This window comes from Buteo buteo, chromosome 5 (genome assembly GCF_964188355.1).
Source record: "Buteo buteo chromosome 5, bButBut1.hap1.1, whole genome shotgun sequence".
In the NCBI taxonomy this organism is placed as follows: domain Eukaryota; kingdom Metazoa; phylum Chordata; class Aves; order Accipitriformes; family Accipitridae; genus Buteo; species Buteo buteo.
The window spans coordinates 13824468-13850172 of NC_134175.1; the positions used below are offsets into that span (position 1 = coordinate 13824468).

The following is a 25705-nucleotide window of genomic DNA, read 5'->3' on the forward strand; positions in this document are numbered from 1 at the left end:
TGGGACATCTTTTATCAATGACCTGAAGAGGGAAAAGGGTTTTTTAACCATTCCTTTGCTATAAATTAAGGAGCTTTCAAAAACAGTCTGTAGGTGAGCTAGGTTGCCTCTGCTTCTGTCTGTGCTCCTCCATCAACATAGTCCTTGTATAGGATTATTACAACATATATTTTTCTTCTACAGCAAGCAAGTTCCCAGCTATAGAAGGTTGACTAGCCCTGTGTAACTTGTCATTACTCATCAGCACTCCCTATACTCGTTTAGATCTCAGGGTGTGGTTTTAATTAGCTGATTTTGTAATAACACCCAGGTGACTTGGTGATGGATAGACACCCTAGAAACCTATTAAATAGGAGTGTAGTGACTCCATGTTCTTAAGAGTACTCTCTCAGCTTGTTGTTCGCTTCTAGAAATTGAGTCTGTGGGCTTGTTTGTCTATCCCTCCCCATAGCTTCCAAACCTGTTGGTTGAATTCAGGCAGGTTATGCTGGTGGATAAATCTCACAGAAATGATCAGACCTGTAGATATTTCGTAGCAATGTGCAACTAGGTAGAAGAGGAAGAATATGTTAAGTGCCTGGACTGAGAATCCTGTATTTGTTTAGGTAACAGAAAATCCATGTGGGAAGGAACATGTATGAATGCCCCAGCTATGGGGGAAAAAAAACGTTGCTCACAACTCAGTTACTAAATCTGAGCAAACTGGACTATAAGTAGGTGTTTTATTATTCTATAATAACCTATGTTTTTTTCTGTTGCTACTTTTAAGTTCTCTTATCTCAGCAGCTTAGTGAAGTCTTCAATTTTGCTGAGCTTCTGTGGTCTTCAGCATGTGTCAACCAAGTCTCGTGGGCTTTTGCTGAAGCTGCTCGGGGCTTTGAAATGGTCTGCCATCAAGGTATGTGCTTGGCCAAGGACTTTTTACTATTTGATATCAGATAAAGTCAGCCTTGTATATCCAAAGACTCTATATTGTTTGGTTCTAAATAAAGCCTTGATTTGGTTGTCTTTATGACACTGAGCAGGTTTTTGGTCTAGTTGGTTGCCTTTTGAATAGCTCAGTAAAATCAAGTGGTACCCTCTATACAAGTTGAACTTTCACTTTACCTCTGTTTTGGTGGGGTTTCATTGGACTTATTTTTCAGTGGTGTCCTTAGATCTGAAATAACAAGCTCTTTTTTAACCTTATGCAGTCAAGACCATTAAATACCTTCCCAAGAATGTCTTGCCCCATGTTCTGCAAGTTAGACAGTTGTTTGGTCATCTGCATTCATCTATACTTGACCCAGAGATGTATTTTGGTCTTTAAGCCTGCTATTTCAGGCTCAGTGGAAGGGTGTCTGTCCCTACATAAGCATACTTGCTGGCTGGTCCCATTTTTATATGGGAGGAGCAAGATGAGTGTTCTTTTTTTAGTACTGGTCATCACTGCTGTGTTGATACTGGCTTCGTATTCTGTGTTGCAGGATCTATTAGGATATGAACTCTTCGTGTTATTTCTTTCTACTTTTTCAAGTCAACTAGCTGTGAAGCCAATCTTGCATTTATTATGGAACAAAGAAAAAAACTTCTTTTCTAAATCCACATGACTGAGGGTTTATCTTCCCGTAGTGTGCAGGTGACTATAGTTCAATTTTTAACTTGACACAATTTTAATCTTTCAGGAAATGTATGTTTCCATTGCTTACAGAACAGCACACTCATGATACAGCTGTTGTCACAAGCGCATCTTGCCTCTGCTGTTTTCTTATCCTTGCAGCCTGTCTTTAGGCCTTTTAATTTGAAAGCTGGTTTGTTGGAGTTTTTTGTCAGCTTTACTGACTCTTTCATTTGGAAAGCACGGTTGTCCCCAGCCTTGGAAATACCCATTGTTCTTTGCAAAGTCAAATCCATTTTTCACAGTGACCTTGCTTTGACCTTGTTATCAGTCTTAACATAAATAATGTGATCTCTAATTAGTCCATCTGTCAGCTGTCCAGGTTCACGTGACAGGACATAAGCGTTGCCACGCAGTTTGGAAACTAGCTGAATGCACAAAGAATGATAAATGAGAAATGTCAGAAGATTTGGATGCTGATAGCTGTCTAATGTTTTGTTGCAAGCCTTGGCATTAGATCTGGTCTTAACATTGTTAATAATCTGGAGGAAGGGTTAAAGGACATACTAATGAAACTTGCAATGATACCATCTGCTTGCTCTTACAAAGCAAGGCTCTTGAGCAAAGTTTGCATTGAAACAGACATGCCAGTTGTTGCATTAGGTAATGCCCACTTGCAAGCCTTGGGATTCAGTGGGTTTGTGTAGAATGAAAGTTAGACCCTGGCCCTGAAAATAAGAAAGGGGAGAAGGGAATTTGGTTGAGGCACCACACATAACTGAGCACAGTGGACCCCAAGTTAGTGAGCTTGAATGCATAGTCTGAAAAGCTATACGTTGTTGGGTTTAATTGATGAGCAAGAAGGTGGAATACAAGGGGTGCGTGGCTCTGCTGGTGAACTTTTACTGTACCAGGGAGATACTAAACTGGGGTAATTGGTGCCTGCCAGGATCTATCAGGAGTAGCTGCCTTTCACTGTCCATTACTCGTGCCCACAACTCTTTTCTGACTAACTCTTAATCCTGATTCAGTGTTGTGTGTGAATGGTATCACAGGAGTTTGTAACCGATGGAAAAGGGGCAGTGTGAAGCCTGCAAACAGTCTGTAGCAAGGTAGGTGTATACGTGGGAGCCTTACAAATAAAGCCCTCAGCTGCTAGGCGTGGTGGGAAATGATCCATGGACCTGTAAGTTTGCTAGGACCAGATGTAGATGAATGTGACCTTAGGAGCAAATAAGCAGAGTAAAGGGCTGGCTGGTAACACTGCAGTTCTGAACAGAGGCAACTGTGGCTTTAAAGCCAAAAGTTGCATTTCCCTACCCTTCCCTAAATCTGCTCCTGCAGAACATTGTTGACATAAGAAGAAAAACCCATTTATGACTTGTTCTGAAAATCCTTTCCCAAACATTTTCAGACTGGGATGCCTCTAATTCACTTGGCAGGAACTCAGACATTTTGATTTTGGTGCTTAACTGCTTTGATAGCAGAGTATCCCAAAACTTGCACTTGGTCTGAGGGCTTGTTCCTGGAAACAAGGCTGCTCTGTAGAAATAAGCAGTCAATATCCCAGGGCTTTGAGCCAAAAATCAGCAGCACAGTTCTCCTTGAACCCTTTGGAGTGGGTCATGTGTGACAACATCCGTGTATTTCCAAGCCAATTGATGACTGTGGACCACTGCAGGGAAATCTGCTTCCAGGAGGGGCTGTTTTGCAAATGCATTTTAATAAGGGGGGAAAAAAATCACCAATAAATTGTGGAAATGTTTTTGCTGGTGGCAGAGTGGTACTGTGGTGATGCCACATCACCCACAGTTTCCATAGTGGCTAAAAATACTGCTGCCCATCTTAATTTTTCTGAGGGTTCTGATTTTTTTCAGAAATGCTGAGTGAGCATCTCTCTAAAAACCATGCCTTGTTCAGGTGCCTGAAATTAGGCACCCAGGAAACGTGGAGGAATTTACATTTCTAGGCTCCTGCCATGCCTCTGGAAGGAATTTGGAGTGACCCAGAGAGTATGTGTAGTTTCTCATTGGGGAATGCCATGGGCTGCTCAGCAAAAGCCTTTTTTATCATGTAGCAAATGGTGTTCCAGTTTGCACAAGTGTCTTAGGCCATTTCAGCATCATCCTGCACTGTGCACTGTGTTGCCTAATGTTGTCAAGTCCTCAGGCAACTGCTTCTGTACCTGTGAGGAAGGCAGTGTTTTAAGCTGGCCATAGACTTTTAACTTTTACTTTCCTCGATGCTGCAAGGGTATGTGATATTCTTTGATTCCTACTCATTCTGGTTTCAGAGCATCCCAAAACTTGGACTTGGTTTGAAGACCTGCCCTTTGACAGAGGGCTACTCCATGAAAACAAGCAGCCAAGGGCTTTGAGCTGAAGATTAATTGTACCCATTGCATGAAGGCTTTTCTTGCTCTGTTCTGCACCAGTCTCTCTGTTCTGGTAAAAATGGTGACACTTGTATTTCGTAGTGTCTTGCTAGTGCATGCAACCTTAGCAAAGTGCCGTCTAGTAAGACATGTAAGCATGCACTTACCTTTTAAGCAGATAGGTCTGCTTAGCACTGGTTTGTGAGTGCCCTAGAGCTTGCAGAGTGTGGGGCTGAAGCCTGTTCACTCAGCAATCTTTGGCCTGGCTGGGTTTGTGGATAAGAGATCACAGCTAAAGTCTATGCATAGCATCTTTGAGATTTCTGAGGGGAGTGTATCAAACATTTGAATAGTATTAGCTTACACAAGCCATGAGGAAAGCCCATCTGTTGCACAGTCTGGACTTGTTCCTAAGCTAAGTTCAGTAACTAAAGACACTGCAAACTCTGTAAGAGGAAAGTACCAAATTCAGAGTCCTGCCTCTTCATGAGTCATGGCATTACCCCATCGCTCCCCTTGCAGATCCCTTTCAGTTCATTTTGCTTTGAGTATATTTCTCTAGCTTGGTAGTTAATCTGGTTATGCTTCTTCACTGACTGCTGGTGTAATCTCTCCTCCTCCAGGCCCCCAAGGGCACCTAACCACTGTTTGCCTGTGTGCCTCTGGAAGTCTCTGCTGTGGGTTAGTTGTAGCATGCACAGCCACTGCAAGATTAGTGTTTTGGTTTGGTTTTTTTCCTGGTAGCCAGCAGAATAGGGATTTTTCTTTCTTGTCTGGCACTGACTTCAAGGGGGTAAATATTCTGCCCTGCCAGATTTGCTCCAGCTACCCCATCTTTAAAAGCCAAGAGTGGTAATGGGCAGACAGCTGTTTGCATTTTCTGTTACTGGTGTGGGGACCTGTTATTTTGACCAAGCAACTAGTGAAACGTTAGCTATAAGGCTGCCCATTTCTTCTCCTCCTCCCAATGTGTTAGATCTGGAGGGAGCCCTCCATACCCCTGATGTGGCCCTTTGCAGCAGCTCTTCCACAGGACAGTTTTCTCTGTTCATGGGTCCTTCCCTTGCATTGCACAGTGCTGCTGCCTGTGGCACACACAGCTGCTGGTCCTGATACAGCAGGACCCATAAGGGCATGTCCTTCTGGAACCTTGTTTCCAGCACTCTTGCAGATTGTTTGCTCATGGACTTTATCCTCTTGTCTTACCAATTCTGTCTTGCATCACTTCCTTAAGCTTTCATTTCTCATAGAAGTAACTGGCACACCTGGAAAGCATGGGTGCATTCATTTTTACTGAAGTAAAAACTCCTCTACTTGAAAGAACGCCCTGAGGAAAGGTCTCAGTTTGTGAGTTCTTGGTGCATGGGGAGAGTTTTTTTGCCGTGGAGGCTACAACCCCTGCTTGGCACTTTCATGAGCTACAACCACCACTGTGGTACATGTGATGAGTAATGTCCCTCAAGACCTTCATTGAATGAAATCACAGTTCAGAGCTCCCCTGAGGGTTTCCTCAGCTTCAGTGTCACAGAAGCAGATTCTGCCTTTCTTGCCTGTGATCTGAACCAACCATTTGCCCTTCAGCCCAGAAGAGCCCTAGTTCTTCAACCAGAGGAATAGACCAACTGAGGATTTATTGGGAGAAGGAAGAATTTGGCCTTTCCCTCCTCTGCCTATATGGACATTTGCATTGTCACTGGGATATCTGTCTGCTCTGGTCACTTTGTCCAGGAGTGACCATGTAGTTGCACAGCCTCCTGTGCCATCTGCAGGAATTGTTAAATAAAGGAATTAAGAAGCAAAAAGGTATAATGGCTTAATAGAGTTCTCATCTTGTGTTCTCAATCTGGAACAGTATGGTGTTTGGAGAGTTGAGTGCAAGTGCTCTGGGAGCCAACTGACATTGAGTTATTCTGGTTTTACAGTGGTGAACTCAAACAGTTTACCTTTTGGGTACATCCCAAGGGGAATGTTTGTTGACTCAGTTCACAAAGGAAGTAAGGATGTGCATTTGCTTGGGAAAATTATTATCCAAATCACAGTGTTCTTTTGAAACGGTTGTTTGACTGAATACCAAAAAGAAGCAATCAGACGCTTGCCTTAAAAGACCTTGGCAAAGCAGTGAATGGTGAAATTATAAATTTCTTCTCTCTTACCCCCTCAGAGCAGAATTATCTATATTTGGATTTCTTTTTTCAGCCCCAGAAAGGAAGTGAATCAAGTTTGCAAATGCTCTTTGGACCAAATGCAATGAATCTGGCTGTGCCTCTTACGTGTAGCTGAACTAGAACAGTGCCCTGAGGAGCAGTGCTTGTTCTTGACTCACAGACCAAAACACAATCCCTCTCTCTCCTAAGGACATTTGATAGAAAAAAAATGTGAATGTAGAGCTGGGAGGTTAGACGTTTGGGTTTCTTCCCATTGCTATCAAAACTATACCAGGGAAGCCTTTTAGGCTCATTGTAGTTCCACTCCCACCATTGGAATGTCCAATCTATTTAGACTGAAGGTATGTGGGGCAGGGACTGCTCCATCTCTGTTGCTATTCCCACCTTTGAAGTATTTCCTAACCAATCCAGAGAAGCTGTTTCTCTTCACTGTGTACCACATCTCTCTCTTTCCCTCTCTCTTACTCTCACTCAGAGCTTTTTGCAACCCTTAGATCAAAGCTCCTGTGCTCCAAGATCATTCTGGATGGAAGGGCTGCCTCCTCCACTTTTGTCCCTGGGTGAAGTTTGGCAAGGACTCATTCAGAGTGTTTTTCACTTCTGAGGCACAAAGTTAGTTTGTGGCTGAAAGAAATGCCATGTGGGAGATTCTTTTCTGACCTCTTCTATGGAATATGCTGAGAGCAGTGAAGTCTTCCATGGCTTGCCTAGGTACTTTGAGGATGATCTCAGTGTTAGCGGATGGGGTACTTGAGTATAAACGCTACTCGTCTAAGGAGGACTAGAGTTCTGCTAGATGACCAGAGTTCATCAAACAAGTCTGTATCTGGTTTCAGAACTCAGATTTGTTATAGTCCTTGGTGCAATGAGCAGTCCCCTCTGCAGTCATTGCTTCCCTCTGTACCCACAGTTTACTCTTTCCTTTTATGTCTAGCTGTTTTTTTAGATATCGTTCCACTAACTTAAAAAATTTAATGATCAGTTGAATTAGAACAGCGTTCAAGCTACACTGGTGTTCTGAAGTCTTTGTGGGGTCTGATTCTGCAATTCCATTCCCAGTGGATTTTATGTGTAATATTGAATTCAATCAGTGAGAACACCAGCACTGATCTCCTGGAGGAAAGGGAAGATGCAAGAAGCTGAGCAATTAGATCCATCCCTGAGATTTTCACTTATATATGTTTTTAACTCTTCAATTTAATTTCCCTGGATGGGTAGGTTTGAGACATTCAAAAGTATTAAAAAATCCCCTATATCCAAATCAGCAATGCCAGGAAGACGCAGGCTGTAGCTGTGGATACTTTCTTCTTCCCAGCCGTTCCCTGTGAACTCAGGGAAGTCTGACTGGCCTGGCAAGTGGCCTAACTCTTTGCTGTTGATGACACCTCTCCAGCAGAAGCAGTGTGTGGGCAGGCAGGTAGTTTCATCATGGGGAGGAGGAGGAGGCATGCATCACCTTTTGTTTAAGCAGAAGCATCTTTTTGGAATGCTATCCATTTTATCAGTTAGGGCTTGAACAACAAGCAGCCAGGAGAGGCTGGATATTGTAATTAACACAAGTGGAGGCAGGCTGCTGCATCTGCCTGCCTGCCTGGAGAAGAATTACCTGTTGAATTTGCTAGGAGCTATTGCTGTGAGGACAAGAGCTACAGTTACTGGGAGTACAGCAGCCACAAGTGGATGAAGTAGCTGCTTCAGAGCTATGCTGTGGGGAAGAGACACAGGCTTGGATATCGGACACTGGATGCCCATTTGGGTTAGAGCCTGTGCTTTTGCCTCCTAAGCCTGGGGAGGAAGAATACGTAGCCCATACGCTTTTGGTTGGGTCAGCCAAGGATGGCTGCACTCTCTCAGCACTTGAGGATCCTGCTGTGGAAGAACTGGCTGAGTGTCAAGAGGCAGCCGGTGAGTATGGAAACAAAATAGTAGAAGAGGGGTAACCTGAAAATCACAGGAGCTGAGGAGCAAGGGGGGCACTGCAGGAGAGGAAGGTCACAATATTAAAACAGAAATACTTTAAAGGCTGGTGATAGAGGCAGAAGGAACAAAGGGAATGGCATGGAAGTGAAGGTGGGTCTTTTTAAGACAAAGTGATTGGGTCTTGCGTTGGAGCTCGTGCATGAGGGCTCAGGACTCCAGATTGAATACCATGGATACCACTGTTGTTCCCTCAGGGCAGTGGTCTATGCAAACAAACCCATGCACAAACTTATGGGCAGACTTGAATTAAGGCTGCAGTTCTGTATCAGTTCTCATGTGAGCAGACCCCATGGTTGGCATACAGCCTCCAAGAAATCCCTGGGATTTGGGGGTGCTGGAGGGGGTGCCCTTATATAGAGCCATTTGTAAAGGATGGACAAAGAAAAAAGTAGCTCTCAGAGATGGCAGGTAGGACAGATTTCCAGTGCAGTCCAGTGTATTGCAAATCAAACACCCCAAATGGTCTTTCTTTCCAAAAGATAAACCATTGCCAGCAATGTCCAGAGAACAACGTGAACTGCAGCAGCATCAGGGAGACAAATGTTCCTTTGGGTGGTATTGCATGTCCAGGCAAAGCCTGCCCAGTAGTTTTGTACCAGTCTGGTTTCAATACAGCTGTGCTGTAACTTCACCATAAGCATGCTGCAGTTCATGGACTTGTATTGTGACCTGACCGCTTGCTAGTAATCTAAATGTGATGGTTTTTAAACTTGCTTTGGTTGAATGGAAGCCTTGACAGGTGCAGAAAATGCTGACAGAAGAGAAATGGCCATGGAGGGTGTGATATGAGGATACAGTGAAAGGCCTTATATCACCGCATGCTTTCTGCAAGGTCCATTCTTGCCTGCCCTGTCCTGCTTCTCTGTTTTGGAGCCTGATTCAGAGAGATGCTGAGTTCATCTGACTCCTTGTGATCCTCCACAGGAGCTGTAGACATGCTGTGCACCTTAGAGTATCCTTCACTGCTGCGAAGGGTACAGGAGACTTTTTCTGAGATGCAGAGGAATCCCCCAAAATGACCTGTAATTTCTCAAGAGAAATTGTAACTGCCTTTTTAAAAGCAGAAGGCTTGGGTCTCTTTCAGCTCTTGTCTACCCAGAGTAAATGCTAACCTAAGCCCTGCCTGTACTTCTGACCATAGAGTCTCACTTGCTTTAATTCTGGTTTCCTGTAAAGTTGAAATATCAATTCTGTAGAACTGAAATGCCAATTAAAATAAAAATCTGGCCACTACTGATTATTTTATGGCAGGCATTCGCTGCAACCCTCCTTCATTTCTCTCTTGCTCCAAATTAGGGAGCTTTCTCAGACTGGAGAGGGTGTGAAGAGGTAAACCCAGATCTCTGCTCCCAAACGCATTCCGATTCCTCTGTCCTCCTGCTTCTGTTCTGTTGTGCTTCTCAGTTTCTGATAATGAATGAAGGTGGTTCCTGCCACTGCAGTAGTGTTGGCTGCCTTTGCCAGGGCTGATTGGAATGTCATGGAATGGTCTGACGCTAGGCAGCCCCCGTCCTCCCCCCTGCAGACTCGAGTGCTTTCCTGCTCTGTTTATCAGCCTCTCCAGGGCTAGCAAACACATTTGCTTCTGCCTTTTGCTTTATACTTTATTTCCTCTGGGAGTTCTCCGCAGACCCCGTGGAGAGACTGCCTCTATCTGTGCAGCATGGGGAGAGCTACAGCTTGCTTGACTGTCAATTTGTTGAAATCAGCTGAAGCTCTGCATCCATGGCCAGGGAGTACCTCAATACAGTTTACTCCTGCTGAGAAGGGAATGGTCATGAGTTTAGGTGGCAGTCTTCTCGGGAGCAAGGTTTGGCCTGCACACCAGGGGGAACTGGAGAAATCAGTGTGTCTTGCACTTCTGTTGCTTTCCATCTGTCACTTCTAGGCAGCTTGGTTATTTAAACAGGGGTAGGAGAGAGAGAAAAAGTGCCTGCATCCAGAGATACTAAGTAAGGTCTGAGCAATTGCATCTACTTTTAGCAGTGAAATAATCCAGCAACCAAAGGATTGTGCAACCTACATCACAGTGCTTGGTGTCCCAAGAGCCAAACTGAGGTTGGTTATGGCTCCATTCAAGTCAATGTGTTCCACCTCCAAGCAGTTTGGCCAGGGTGGTTGTCTTGGTTTTGTTAACTGGAAATGCCGGAGACAGTGGGAGTGCTGTTATGTTGCAACTGATGTGCCCAGCTACTATTAAAGCCAATTAAGTCAAAGGACAGAGAAACTAAGGGAAGAGCTGTCTGGAAAGTGGGGAGTATAAGCACTACTTTAGCTCAAAATGGGGAGATACAAAGATTTCCCTAGGTAGAAACAATCAGTATTCATTTCTTGTCCCAAGAATATGACAGATCTCTTGCACTTCCTTTAGGCAGCTTCTGACTAATATCAGTTTCTGTGCTGTTACCCCATAATTTTACTTTAGCCTACGTAGTACTAAACAAGGAGGATACATTAATAATACCATTTGCATGTGAATTAATCAGAGTTAAACAGCGTGTTTGGGGACTGATTATAGGGAAAGCACATGATATAAAAATTATAAAAAGATGTTAGTTTCAGTGATCAATCTTGTTATAAGTTGGCAGTGTATATATAAAAAGCAGGAAGAGTACTGTCTGTAAGAACTAAAATGTTACTGAATGCTGAAATTATAGGAGTACCTTCTCTGAAGGGATGTGTGGGGAGGTGCCTTGTGGTTTGATGTCTGTCAGTTGCCTATTTTGGGGCATGAATCTTGCTCCTACTTTCATGGCTGTGTCATCTCATCATGGATGATAGGGATGGTGTTGCTGTAAAACAACCATCTTTAAGCTGAATTGCTCTTCAGGATTTGTTTGTCTGTTTGTTTGTTTTTATGTCCCAGTAAGTGTTACAGGAAATGAAAACACTGTTATGGGCTTGGAATTACTTTGGAAAAACAGTTTTGGGCAATATGTGCTGATCTGAAGAAAACAGCAACACAACAATGAAAAATGGGATGATTTTGAAGAAAGACATCTTTGCAGTTTCAAAAATTGGCATGAAGATAGCACAGCAATTTTGCAGCACAGAGTAGTTTGAGCTTAACTACTGATGGATGGAAAACTCTAATCTAGTAAGCACAGTAGCAAGCTAGCCAGCTAGTGCAAAAGCAGTTGATTATTTGAATAATTGCATTTTTCTAGCTCACAAAACTCCAATGCTTGTAGTTTTAAGACTGACTTTGGGCCTCCTACCTAGATTGATTTACTATACTAGATGATTAGCAGACTGTATTTTCTTCATTCTCGTCTATTGAAATGGTCAACCCTCATGTCAGAGACAACAGCTCTATAAATGTTCATGGTTTTTCCAACATACTAGGCCAATTTTACATCATCTCTCTTCCATCTCAGCTCATCTCTATGGACTGCTACAGTCTGGAAATGGAAAGGTGCCAGGCAGTTAAGTTCCTGGGGTCAGAAGCTCATATGAGGGATCCTGGTGATTGGTGTTCAAATGTGACTTCTCCAGGTGACTGGTTACACAGTTCAATAAACCCTTTCCTTCACCATGCTTGAGCACTACATCTTGTAAATGACTACTATGAAAATCCTTTCTTTCTGCTCTACTGTGAGGTTCAACTACTGTTTGTGAAGAACAGTGAAACTTTTTTGGGGAAAAAAATGCAGTAGACTTGTCAATGTACTTGTCAAACACTTTAATTTTGAGGTATGATCAAATCGAAGTCATCTTAACCCATTGTTTGAGCAGTGCTGTTCACTGAAACTGAAACCAACCTTTTGCCCTTCAGCTCTCTTATCTTGCAATCAGTGCGTCCAAAAGCCTTGTACTTCTCAGCGTGCTTTTACTGTTACATAGCAGTGTCTCAAATCTGTGTAAACACTGTCCCCCATAATTATCAGCCAAACTGAAACACTGGAAGGCTTGTGTTATTTTCAGTCTTGTTATTTGCTCTTGAAATCTTACGTAGTTTTTCTTCCTGCATAGATAATACTTGGGTTTTAATAGTATGCATACCAAGACAGGCACGATTTACAGTGCATCCTATAACTCAATTAGGGTAGTACTTGTACATTCCAGACAAGCTCTGAAACACATCAATACGACAAACGTAACCAATATATTTTCATTGCTGTTTTATAGGTATGGTCGTTCATTTTAATTTCCTGGCCTGTGGTTGTTTTCATAATCTTGGCCATTATCCGTCTCAAATTCCCTCCAGAACCACAACCAAACTGTAAGTAACTGGTTTGTTTTTATGTCTTTGTGATTTAGTTCTCATTTTAGTGACTGATGTGTTAATTTGACATGTTTTGTTACTTTTACAAATTTGGTTCTTTGTAGTTTCTGGTGGAGATTTCCTGGGATGCAGCATGCTGTAAATAAAATGTCTGTGTTCCTCTGAGGTTGTTTCTGTTTGGTTTTTTTTTTCAAATTAGTTTTAAAATTAGAAAACAACTTTAAAGAACTGTCTCATCAAGATGCACTCAGATGTTGCTGTTGTAGACAGCAATATAAATTTACATGATAAATTGAGGGACAAGAGGGCAGCTGGGGGAGATCTTACTCAGTAAAATGAATAAGGGCATAGGCTTCAAGTGGGATTATGAAGGTGAGGTAACAAACATGAGCTTGGTCAGCATGAAAGATTTTACCTTGTGTGTGCTGCAGGCAAAAAAGCTCCTGTTCAGGCAGCTTGCTACTAAGGCTCAGCTGAAGAGTGGTAACTTGTTTGGCTCCTGTGACCTGATGGTCTATGTGAGCCCTTTCTAGCAAGTCAGAGAGAGCAATTTGGGTGGGTAAATAGTTGTTGGTAGTTAAATGGGTAAAGAATTTACATAAGGTGGTTTTTGCTTGCAAGCCTTGCTTCCTTGGTCAGGAGAACGTGTCTACATCTCAGAGCATGGCTGTGCCTGAATCTGCTTTAAAAAGCTTACGCTGCTTTAGTGGGTCCTTATCACCATCAGAAGCAGCATACCCCCAACCCTGGCCACATTTGTTCATGAAGTTATATGGTAAAACAGAGCAAGGAGTTTACACAGTTGGAAGCCTTTTTGCCTACCAAAGTGTTAATTTTGAGTTGGATCAAATCCCTGATTCTGATCTCTGTGGCCTCAGAAGTGCAGTCCCAAGGGAGAGGGGAGAGGAGTGGGTGAAAGGACTGGGCCCTTCTTTTCAGTGGTGGCCTACCTTTGTGTACCTTTCGAGCTGCACTCTTTGTTACCTGCTCATTAGAGGGGTTCCTTGCCCTTATTGCAGAAAGCCTGAAAGTGTATGCAAGATTCTTGCTTCATGTTGCATATCTAGTCTGCTGAATTACATCCATGTGCTGCAGCACAAAGCTGTGTGGAGAACTATTAGTGAGAGCCATAGTTTCCTAGCACAGGGTAGGAATAGGCCCTCAAAAATTACCCTTACAAAAAGATTTGCAACATCTGATTCATAGGAGAGACACAATCATGGATGACCTGCATCAGAGTGTCATTGACTTGACAAGAACAAACCCCTGGCATGGGCAATGTTGGATTTTTGTATTTGGCATGAGGAGTCTGATGCAGGGGGAGAGAAGGCAGACTCTGGCAGCAGTGAGGACAAGCAGTTGTCTTCCAGAGTTTGTAGCTATCATCACATGTGTAAAATGTGGTTGTGAGGGATCTATACTTGATGATGTGTGTGCGCACTGGAAATGTTTGACCCAGTGACCTGTGTGATTCTCCTATTAAGGAGTCTTTGTTTCTGTATGGTGTGTGAGAAAGGGACACATTGTGACAAATACTGGATACACAATTAGGATAGCCCTTGTGCCAGAGAGCTTGCAGCCTAATCTGACTAAACGTTTGTGTACCTCATATTATAGACAGGGATGGAAAGCCAGAATAAGTGACTTTCTGAAAGTATCACAGGAAATCTTTAATGGAGAAGGACATTCTTGGTGTGTTAGGGTGGTCTTTTAACTCCAACACCATCTGCTGTCAGCAAAAGGCCTCTTTAGGCATGTTACATATTTCAAGTTCTCCCAAATTCCCTTGAACCAGTTGGAGCAGGCAAGACAGGACACGTTGTACTTTGTGAAAACCCCAGGTGTTGCCAAGTGTGGAAATGGCTGTCTTCCCACCCTGCTCAATTGGTTGTACTTCCTGTCCCTGATAAATCTGATAAGATGAATGTCAAGAGAGCCAGCTGGATGGTAAAAAAAATTCTTTTACTCTACATGGCTATTAGTTTGAATGTGTATTTAATTTGAGCATGTTTGCTCTGGATGGTTGCATCTCTGAATTAATGGATTGAAAGGAATGTTCTTAGGAACAGCAAGTAGCTCCATCAGTTGTGCTTTGCAGGAAAGGGGAAGATTGGGCAGTATCATTGGAGTAGTTCCCTTTTCTTCCATAGATTAATTCTATTTTGGGGCAAGTGTCAGTAAGTATGCAAGTAGGTATCTATCTCTCGGAAGTGGATGATAGGAACTCTCTATTGCAAGAGAGGTTTTATAATGGAAAATAATGGTTGTGGTGTATTCTTGTGCTCAAGTTGTTCAGAGACCGTCTAAGAATCCCAAGCACATGGAGAAGAACGTTAACCAGAGCATCAAACAGCCAGTTTCTGCTGGCTAGTTATCTTTTCCAGTTAAGTCAGAATAGCTGCTTGACAATTACCTTCTTTTTTTGACAACTGGAAAAATGTATCAACTTTTTGCTTGAAAAGCAAGAGAGAAATCATTTTGGAATTTTCTCTTCTGATAGAAAAAAAGGGCAGGTGGACACATCTAGGAAAACTATTACAGGAGGGGGCTTTTTGTTCATTTTGAACAGGAATAAAATCCCCTTTATGCTGAGTTCCAGTGCCTGCCTTAAAAGGCACAATTGTTAAGTAGTGACAAGAAGCTGTTTCCAGTTCTGCTGTCAAGAGACTATTGCAGGTGGACAAAAGTCAGGAAGCACAGAATCAACGGCACAGAAATAGAATAAGCTACTAAAATGCTGAGTTTTGAAGCCTTAGAGATAACCCCAGAGAAGATCTTGGTCTGTAAGCTTATCTCATGTATTCAGGGCCACAGAAATATCATGAAATCTATTATTTGCTCAATTAAAACAGCTCAAATTTGAGGCAGTAAGTTCTTCTGAAAGATGTCTAATACACATTCAATAGATTGAAGATTATGTAGAGAAATTACCTAGCAAATATCCATCAAGAATGAACAAGTGGCAAGAGCTTCCTGCAAGAGCAAGTTGCTTGCTTTGAATTATGTTGGTAGCACCTAATGCAATGGGAGCTTATGCCAGACGGAACTCCGAAGGGAAATGTCATGCCAAATAAATGTCACCAGTCAAGAGGATGCTCATAGGAAGATTAAGAACTGAGGAAAAAAAGGAGCTGATATCCATCTGATATATAATTTTCTTCACAACTAAAGCATCTAGTATCTAAGAGGAAAAAAACCATCTCTCTTCTTTCTCCTAGGCATCTGTTTGATTATGTATTTCCAGGTCAGCAGAGATTGTTGTCAGGAGAAATGAAAAAGAGATTTCTCCCTGCATACCCAGTTCCTGTGATGATCTGGGGGTCTAACCAAACAAAATCCCCATCCAACTTACTATGCACATCGCAGTTGTGGCTTTTGACCTTTTTATTACAGCCTTTGTATTTGCGAGGAGGCATTGGGATGTGTTTTGTGGCATACGTGTGGAATAGGAAGCTCTGGATTGGAAGCCTGCAGTGTGAAAGTCAGTGAACTGGGTTTGATGGTATCTTCTAGGCTTTTGTTCTTGTATCACCTGTTTTCTAGAGTGAGTAGGGACAAAAGTCCCTTTCCATCACTACAGGTTTTTGCAAGGTATGGGAATTGTGTGTGTGAGATACAATCTGTCCCTCAGGGCTCAACCCACTCAGTCTACAGAGAAGCCCAATTACACTCCTGGCTTTAACTAGCACTGTCACACCCTGTCACGCCCTCCCCACCTGCTTTCTTCCTTTTCTGTTCTCCTTCTCTCCCCTCCTGCCAGTTTGACCTCATCATTATTCTCCATAGAAGCTCTCTTGGGTGTGGTTAGTTGTCCACTCATTCAGAAACTCTGCTCTTTAGTGCTACAGAGAAGATGTGGTAGAAACCTTGCACTCTTGTTAGACCCAGGGCTCTGCTCCCCCTGGCTTTCCAAGGGACAGCCTGTGGGCTGTGAAAGCCATGCCTCATTCACACATATTTTTCCTTCTTCATGGAAGGAAGCTGTGCTTTCGGATCTGGTCTTAAAATCCACCAGATTCTTTCTGCCAGGGAATTGGTTGCTTGAACTCTTCTCAGTGAAGCACATCTTACCCTTCATCTCTGCCCAGAATTTCCACTGGGATTTCATCACCATCATGGAGATGCCTGCTGGGTGTATCGCATTCACTCAGATATTCGTGATAGACTCAGTAGCAGAGTGCTCTGCAAGGCTGCTCTTTGCAGCCAATATTCTGGGGGAATATTGTAATAGTTGAGCACTAGACTGCTTGCCAGTACCAGCATAGCTGTTTAGGCCTAGTTTAGAGCCAGAGCTGTGTGGCACAATACTACAAAGGAGCAGATACTCATAGTCTTCTCTCATTCTTGGCTCCGGTGGTCCTGGGAGAGGGCCCAGGATAGGAGGGTCTCTGAGCTACACTGCATTCAGTCTTACTGTGATCGATAGCTAGGGTTTGAACAGGTCCAGAATTGGCTGGAAAAATCTGTATGAATCACAGAGCAGAGATCTGAGATGCCGTAGGAAAGAGGCTGCAGCTTGTTGTACCTGCAGATGGAGCTTTCCTGTGATTTCTGTGCTGAGCGCTATTACCATGTTAGACGTAACTGAGGCACAAGTTACACTGGTCAGAGCAGTGTCAGAAAAAGAGGCAGGATGCTCTATATAGCTTAGAAGAAAAGGATAAATGCAGATAGTATCCCCTTTCCCATATCACTGGGAAAGGGGATAAGGCAGCTGGTTGTGATGGGTGCAAGGTGTCTGTTCTGCCAAGCATATGGCAGGCAGTACCTGTCACTCTCCATCCTTATCACCCATGCATGTCTCTGCCCTTCTGACTGTTGCAGCAATGTGCTTCTAGATGAGTTCAGGGGGTTCCTGCCATGTGCATCTGTGTAACTAAGGACCTCAAACCACTTTTAGCTCTGACAGTTCCCTGCCTCAATCCCACCGTGTTGCTCTGATGCAGAAACCCTTACACTAACTTTGTCCCACTGCTAACAGAGAAGGACCTTGAGCTGGGTTAGTTCTCCATGTGAGTGATGGCTGTGGCTGTCAGGAGGACACATGTGACATCAGATGGCCACAGCACTATCCTTCCTCTGAGATACCATCCTGGAGATGAGGAAGCTCTGAAAAGATAGTTGGAAGGACCTGAACTCATCTTTTTTCCCAGTAGTGTGGAAAAAATTAATAGGTTCCCATGCTAATTACAGGGAGTTGAGATGGTGGCTCACCTACACAGGTCACTCCATTCATTTGGGTAAGTCATGGGTGTTTATGCGAGGCATAATCCACCCCAAGGATTCAACCTAATCTGTATACACAGACAAGCCCACATCAGGCTCCCAGCTCTCCTTCACTATTTGCCCTTGATGGAGCAACCCCACTCCTCATTTTCCTTTAGATTGCTTCATTTTCCTCCCCTTCTTTTCTGTCCATTTTTTCCCCTTTTCTACACGACCCAACACCAGATTTTTGTCTGTGCTCAACTGCGGCATGATTAGCAAAATAGCCTCATCAGGTCCCTCCTTAGGCATCCTTACTTTGGTATGAACTTTTTTTTGTTTCATTTTGTTGTGTTGCCATTATGCCAGGGAGCAGACTGCCATATAGTGCTCTGTTTCATTGAAACAGTGCTGAAGGAGAGTATGAATTGTATCAACTGTCCCCACATTTGCTGGAATAGACATGTACATTGATCTCCTTACATACATAAGCAGTGCCCAGCCATACAGTTCCCTGCAACTTGCCCAAGCTTCCACTTAGCTCAGAGACCCATAACCTAAACAGAGTGCTGTGATGTTTATGCCTCCCTTTTCATGAATCTCCACACCTCCATTTCTTTTTACAGACTCTTCCACGTCGGGAGGTGTGACTGAAGGATGTTTAGAGTTGGAAATGGGAACTCCTGAGTTACCAGTATTTTTTCCTCCCCACTGAATTACAACAGGGCCTTGAGCAGTCACTTAATTCTAATTGACTTCCTAAAGCATCTGAATCCAGATGCTGGGACTGAGAAGTGCAGAAGTATTTTTTCAAAGGTGCTGAGCAGTTTGGCTTGGACAGAAGTCAGCAGTTGTTGATGTCTGTGTTTCTGGAAAGGAAGTCACTTTTGTTTAAAGAATGTTAACCTGGACTCTGGAGACTGCCTGGAGGCACTCAGCATTGAAAGACGTTGGTTTAGTAAACATAGCTTTTGTGCAAGTTTTTTTCAAGACTCTAGATATGGATTTAAACTTTTAGATTCCAGCTTCTTGCTGGGAAACATTCTGACTCTCTTCTTAGGTCCTGTTTGTGCAGTGCCCTAGTGCTCGTACAGACAAGAGCAAGTTGGCTGTATTACAAGAAGACCAAGTTAGCTTTGTCTGCATTAAATATTGCTTTAAAAAGCCCTGTAGGAAAAGGACTAGTGCACAGTTCCTCCTCTCTTGGTGTGTTTGTGCTTCAGGCAGTGGAGCACCCCTCCACAATGCAGTCAATCTTCAGTGTGATCCTTCCTCATCAGGTCTGCCCTGTGGTACAGACATCAGCTCTGTCATTTCCTCATCTTGACCTGAATTTGTAATACCTCTTAGAAGGTTTCCATCTCCCTTCCTTTGTTATTTGTGTTTGGTTTGGGGGTTCTTTGTCCTCCCTTTACACCTCCTCCTTCTCCCACTCCTTTGCAATTTTTATTCTCTCTTGTCTTTGTGATCTTCCTGATCAGTATGTGAACGCAATGCATTCAGATTCAAGTGCTGATTTTTAATTTATTAGACAAGGGGGTGGAAGGTGAAGGTGTGTGGGCAAGCAAAACTAGCTTGCATAGTCTTAATAAGCATGGAAGTAGATGCTGTCTGCTGTGGGCCAGCCTTATTTGCAGAGCCTGAATTGCTTGCGGGAAGAATTAGGCAATGAAATGCTTCCCCCATTGAGGCCACCGACACAGGGAGGAGTCTTGTAGTGAGTTGTCTGCTGCTTCAGTCTCACTGTCATAGGCAGACAACTGAGGACATCGTGTTATTGGGACAACTTGAGAAAACAAGGATGCTGTTGCTGTAAAGATGAAAAATGGAAGCTCTTGAATCTCTCCCAGCCATCACTGGGCATCTGGGGGGTTGAATGGAGTTATCTGGGGTCCTGCTGAGTTTTCATTTTGAAAAACAGGAGCTGGGTAGTGGGTGTATGACTTGTAAATCAGGGTAGGCTATGTGGTACACAGGTGAACTGATGTATCTGCAATAGATGCTCACAACAGCTTTTTGTTACTTAATGATTTGTATGGGGGAAATAAAAAAAAAATCAAATTAGAGTTGAGGGAAAGAAGACCAAGGATGACACTGCTTAAAGCATAATAGGAAGGCAGTGAGGGAATTTGTGTGCTCCAGGGACAGTGAGACTTGGGCTAACATGAGGTCGTCATAATTAACGTGCGTGGTGCAGAGCCCAGCTGGCAGGTTTCCCTGTGCTGCATGCCATCTGGACCTGTGCTGGTGTGCACAGGCAGCAGTATGTTGCACTATGTGTATTTGAGCTTACTGGGTGCCACCTTGCAGCATGAACCTGTCCTGATATGCAGCAGTGATGGAGGCTTGCAGAGGAACAAAAATTACTCCGATACAATAGATACTGAGGCCGTTTGGTGTTTTGCAACTTGAGGGTAGGCTCAGGGAATCTTTTCTTCCAGTGCTGTATGCTCAACAGGTGAGATTGCGGAGGTAAATGACAGTTCTGCTGGCTGGCCAAAAATAGGGTGAAAGAAATCGCCTGCTAGCTCTAGAGTGGTTTTAAAAATGGGCTTTGTGATATGAAAGGCAAGAGTGTAGGGTCAGTGCAATAGGGAATGCAATACTGAACCATTAGCTCTGATCCAGCACAGCTCTTAAGTATGTGTTTAACCTGAAGTCTGAGTAATCCCATTAAAATCAGTAGGGCTAATCGCTACTGTGCTATGGGCTTTGGACACACTGAACAAGATTTGGGCTGTACTGCCAGGAACTGTAATGCTTGCTGCCCTCACCCCTTTTTTTTTTTTTTTTGCAACAAGTGTGGGACTTGTGTGGGCATTGGTCTTGCAGGTGTGAAAAAGGTAAAGCAACGGCTCAGCTGGGATTTGCCACCTGATCCTGCTCCCACTAAAGACCTAGGTAACTAGGAACATGCAGGTCCTTTTCTCCAGCTTCAAGGTCAGATGTGAGTTTCAGAGTGCATAAATGTCACAGCTATACACATGCCATGGCAATTAAATACTGTCTTTTTATAGACCAAGAGATAGGCCAGCTGGCTATTTGGGCCATTCTCCATGTGTTTAAAAAATACCCTGGTTCAAAATTAATCTTATCCCATAGATTTGATGATCAGGTTTAGTCTTTGGAGAGAGATCAAAAGTCCTAGCATTATTATAAAGCTTTCTACAAAAGATAGGCAGTGTAAGTTGTTATTCATAAGCAGATGTGAACAAAGCTGGAAATGGGCAGTTGCATGTGGTTGAAGAGAAACAATATCAGTCATCATGTTATGGAACAGGCATGTTTGTCTTTTTGACTCTAACAAAGCAAAGGAATAAAGTTTAAAACAATGCTGTGTGACTGGGAAAGACTAGAAAGGAAGTGAGAAAGTTGTGTGTACAGAATATAGCTAAACATTTTGCTTAGAAAGTTGGAGCAGATCAGCATAGCAGTAAATATTTTCATTGTATGTTTTGTGACTTCTTAGGTAAATATAAATTACAGCTGATAAACAGTCAGAATTACCACTCTGCTGCTGCTCAGGGATGATTGAGAGAGTGTGCAGGAACACAAAGCACAGAGTGTTTGCTCCCTTGGAAAATTTTGAAAGGTTTAAGGTTTCTTCAGCCAGAAGCTGAAGAGCTTGAATCCAAGTGATCATACTTAATAGCCACTGACAAATCTATTTTTATGAATTTGTCTAATTCTTTTTAAAATGAATGTCTACTTTTCAGCATACACCACCCTGTGGCAGTGAGTTCCACATTTTGGTGATTGTTAAAAAAGGTACTTTCTGTCTGTTTTGCCTCATGATCTCATTGTGTTTCTTTGTCCCTGTGCTGTGAGAGATGATCATTTACTCACCATTTTCATCACTGATCATGATTTTATTTACTTCTCTATCAAACCACTTTTTGGCCATCTTTTTCTTTGCTGAAAAGTCCCAGTTATTAAGTCTCTTTGTATGATTTAGCAATGATTGAATGCATTTTCAATTAAACACAATACTTCCTAATGAAGTAATTTGCTCATTAATGCCTTTAATTCACCAGTGGGGGAGTTGAGATTTGTATGGATTTTTTATGAACTGTGTAAGGAATATGGAAGGACTTAATGCATAAGGTATATGCAGTATCAGAGTGTGTGAAATCTGAAGTCAAGAGAATTTTTTCATGCCCAGGGAGCGATAGTGATATGACACTGAACTATGGGTGGTTAGAAAGCAGAAAAACTCAGCATTCCTTTTTAAATTAATGGTAAAGGAGGAAGAAAATACACTGAATGTACCTAAATTTATTTAAGAAATAGCCATTCATAATGAAAATCCAATATCTTTGATATGAAAACCATGGAATATGAATTTTGTTCAGTTTTTGCAGTATGGATGGCAGAGCTAGGTAGGAAGCCCTGAAACCAGAAATACAGTGTGAACAGAAAAGGAAGAAGGAATGCATGGGTGATATTTTGCAAGCAAAAGATATGGTCTGCATATCTTCATTACATTTAAGGGGATTTGCATGTTCAAATGATGGGGCTGCAATATATATAGTTCACGTCTCTCAGGGTAGCAGAGCTGAGACTGGGGAGTTGAGGGAAAGGAAGGTACTTAGTAGGACACTGAGTGAACTGGTTGCTAGTTTACACTGGAGACCACTGGCTGATATAAATCAGAGTGTAACCTGTACTGAATTGGTAATTTGAAAATACTGCCTATTTACTGGCCTTTGCTCTGGTGTGGATAATAATGGCTGCTATCCTCCCAGCACTTACACCTCCTCAGGGACAGGCAGCCCTCACTGCCGCAGGCTGAAGGGGCTGACATCGGGGACTGCGTTCATGGTGCTATGCCTGTGGTCCACTGAAACGCCCAATTCCTTGAAGTGAATGGTTGGACTCAGCTAATGCAAATGCCTGAAACTTCAGTGCGATGAAAGCAGCAAAATCAATGTGGCAATGTAAAACATGGTCCTTTTAGATTTAAACATTTCAGTCAATTTCAATTAATCTTACAGATTGTAGTGAAATAGTAATTTTCATCTTTCTTGTATGAGATTTATTATTACCCTGACATTTTTCATCATTATTATACCAAACACCTTCACCTGAAGAAAACAAAATGTTTTGCTCATGTTGAAGGGAAGTATGTTGGAATTTACAACATTCAGGGAAGTAAGAGAAATTAATTTTCTTCATTTTATTCCAAATAAAAGCAAATGTGGAAATGCCAGAATTTCCAGTGGCATGCATGTATTATAGGTATCTTGTGTTTATTATTACTGCTCTGCATGCCTTATTTCTTTTCAGCTCTTGCAGATGTGGCTGGCCTAGCTAGATGCTACTGAGCAGGGAGAACCAGCCAGCCCATGCAGCACTGAGCCCTTGGCCTCTTCTGCCCTTTGGGATGCCTGTCTTGGTTTCTTCAGGTTCAGCACCCTTGGGGATAGAAAATCAAAGCGCTTGGTGAGAGGGGACAGCATAATCCTCCGCACTTGGGGTTCTGCTGCTGGCAAACCCAGAAGTCAGTCTTTACTAACAGGGTACACATCTGGGCTCAGATTTTGGTTGCAGACAAGTCAGTTTGACCAGAAATATGCTAGGGTGACCTCTCAGCTCAGACATGGGATAGCAGTGGGTGCAGTGATCTCTCCCTCTTGGCTCATAGGCAGTGTAGTGGGACCCTCCAAAGGTAATTATAGTTTTAGGAAATTAAGAGGTTTAAAGCTAAAGGCAGTGGGGAGAATGAAAAAATCTGTCACGTATTGTGGATCTGCTCTATCGTGTGATGTGGGATCATAAAGTTGGGGACTACAGGGCTAGGGGAATCCATATTCCTTGGATATGGCATTGCCATAAACTTCAGTGGGAGAAGGAGCTGCTTCCTGCAGCATGTGGAAGATTGAAGGGATTCCCAGCAGTAGAAATACTACAAAAATCACTAATGGTGGTAATTGTTATGCTTCAGATTGTGAAACTATCCCCATCAAAAGACTGTCCTTTAAAATTTGCAGAGCGTTTACAGCTTTCCTTCAATAATGTTTCATAGCTAGTGCTTACGTTGTGTACTAATGTAATTGATGTGCTGGCTAAATCTCAGCCAAGGGAGGGACAGGTATGAATGTCTCCTGAAGCACTGAAAGGAGTCAGGAGCCAGCTTTCTCCCTGGCTGTCCTTGCAGCTGCGTATGGGGCTAACATGGGTGATGAATTTGTATGTGTGGGCAGAGCAGCCTATGTGGCTCTGTGGAGTCAGGTCTCCTTACTATGAGCAAGTGGATGGAGGGCGGGAAGTTGGAGCAGGGAGCTCATTAATCTTTTGACTCACCTTCTAGTCAGTAAATTCCTTCCTTTGCAGGATGAGAGGGAGTTACAGGGAAGAACTCTGAGGCTACGCCATGTTTGTCTGGGACTTGGACTCCCAAATCAGCCATGCTTCTTGCGCCACCTTACGCTCTGGCTCTGCTCTGATCTCAGGCACACCGGCCAGAGGCAGCATAGTCAGAAGCTGAACTTCCTGTGGCTGTGCTGCTCAGCTTTTATTAAATTAAGTTGTTGGCCTCTGTGGCCCCTGAAGGACATGATTTTCAAGGCAGTATGAACAGAGGGACAAGTGCTTGGTGGTTCTGATGGTGGTGAGATTGACTGCTTGTTATCTGGGAGTGACAGACGTGTCACACTATGCTGGCCACCCTGTTCTTGGCTTGGTAGGGCCAGTGCGTAAAGAAGGCAGTGTGAACAGTGTGGCTCCTTCAGTATCATCAGCTTGCCACACAAGAAAGCAAGGATGGGATTCATCTCCCAGCAGTACGTGTCTGTGGAAGGGGTGCCTGCATCGGAACCAGGTCTTTAAACTTTCTGTGGAGTCAGTGGAGATCTCATCAATGCAGGCAGCAGAGCCAACGTAACAATTAATTTCATCCTGATGGATAAGCCTGTGTGTTATTTGTGTGCTTGACGCAGAGCGTGCTTGTGCTAGATACTCAGGGTTAAGAACCAGCATAGGTCTAACTTACACCAAATGGGAATTTGGCCCAGACTTTTCAGATTTTTCTGTGTCATGGTCTTTCTCAAAAAACTTCCTTAATTCTCTAATTACTGTCAGAGTCCAGGCCTCTTCCAGAAAAGTCCTCTCTGGCATCGCCACTGCTTTTGTGCCAAGAACTTCATGGGGTTACACTGGTTCATGCCTGCAGTTGACTCAACGATGGGTCAGGCCCCATGGTTGTATCCAGGTGCCAGCGAACTACTCAACATCTGATGCGAGCTGGCAGAGCCTCACTTAATACCTCAATCGCATTGGGCCAATGATGTCTTCACAGGCATTGTGCCACCACCATGAGTAGCAGTGCTTCCAAACTTCAGGTCGTGAATTCCTGTCTCTATTTTTCAGGCTGGTGTTTCAAAAGAAAAGAAGAGAAAGAGCTGGTATCATCACTGTGCTCTTACGCTGTACACCTCGCTTGTGATACAGCAACTGATTGTTTAATTGTCCACTTAGTTCAAAGTGTATTGCCTTGGAGTCCAATTTTAAAATCTTTTTATTGCTACTTATATCTCAAGGAAGTGTCTTCCTCTGCTCTGGATTCATCAGGATCTCTTGCATAATTGTCTCTGTAAACATCTTGCATCTCTCCAGAGAAGACCAATGCTCCCCAAGCTTCCAACCCCATCCTTGTGTTCCCTGCTCTGCTGTCCAGCTAGGAGTTATGCAGCTTTAGCTGCTCCAGCTCTACTAAGAGACATGAGCTTAGATCCTGGCCCTGCTTGTCATTGATAAATGTGGATGGCAGTGGAGGATGTAGCCATTTCCCTTCTAGCTCCTACCTGTCTCACTTCATTGTGGTTATGCTCTCCATCGTGAACCTCATGGCTTCTCAGGTCTTTGAGGCTTCATTTTGGTAGGGATGCTGATAAAGTGAGGTCTGTGGTGTGCATTTTTGGACTGGCATGAGTCAGTTTCCTGCATGGGAATGAGGGTGCCGGAGATCAGAAGGAAGATGAGGGAAAAATGCCATTTTGCAGGGTTGTAATTGGTGATCTCAAAGGGACGTTTGCCAGACACAGCAGGGATATTCACACAAGGATGCTTCTAGATTTAAAGTGCCTTACTCTAAAGTTTCCCTCATGGGCAGCAGACTTAATTACACTTCAAAACCTTTAGAGTGACGTATGTTTGGTCCT

At 43.3% G+C, this 25705-nt stretch overlaps 1 protein-coding gene across 1 annotated transcript in view; it reads left to right on the forward strand.

Moving 5' to 3' along the window:
* Nucleotides 1-7645: 7645 nt before the first annotated feature.
* ABCA12 (ATP binding cassette subfamily A member 12) overlaps nt 7646-25705 on the forward strand; it is an 88427-nt gene continuing 70367 nt past the window's right edge. Inside the window, exons 1-2 of the mRNA XM_075027911.1 lie at nt 7646-8041; nt 12245-12338. Coding sequence (XP_074884012.1) covers nt 7973-8041; nt 12245-12338 — 163 coding nt within the window. The 5' untranslated portion in view covers nt 7646-7972. The remainder of the gene's footprint in view (nt 8042-12244; nt 12339-25705) is intronic.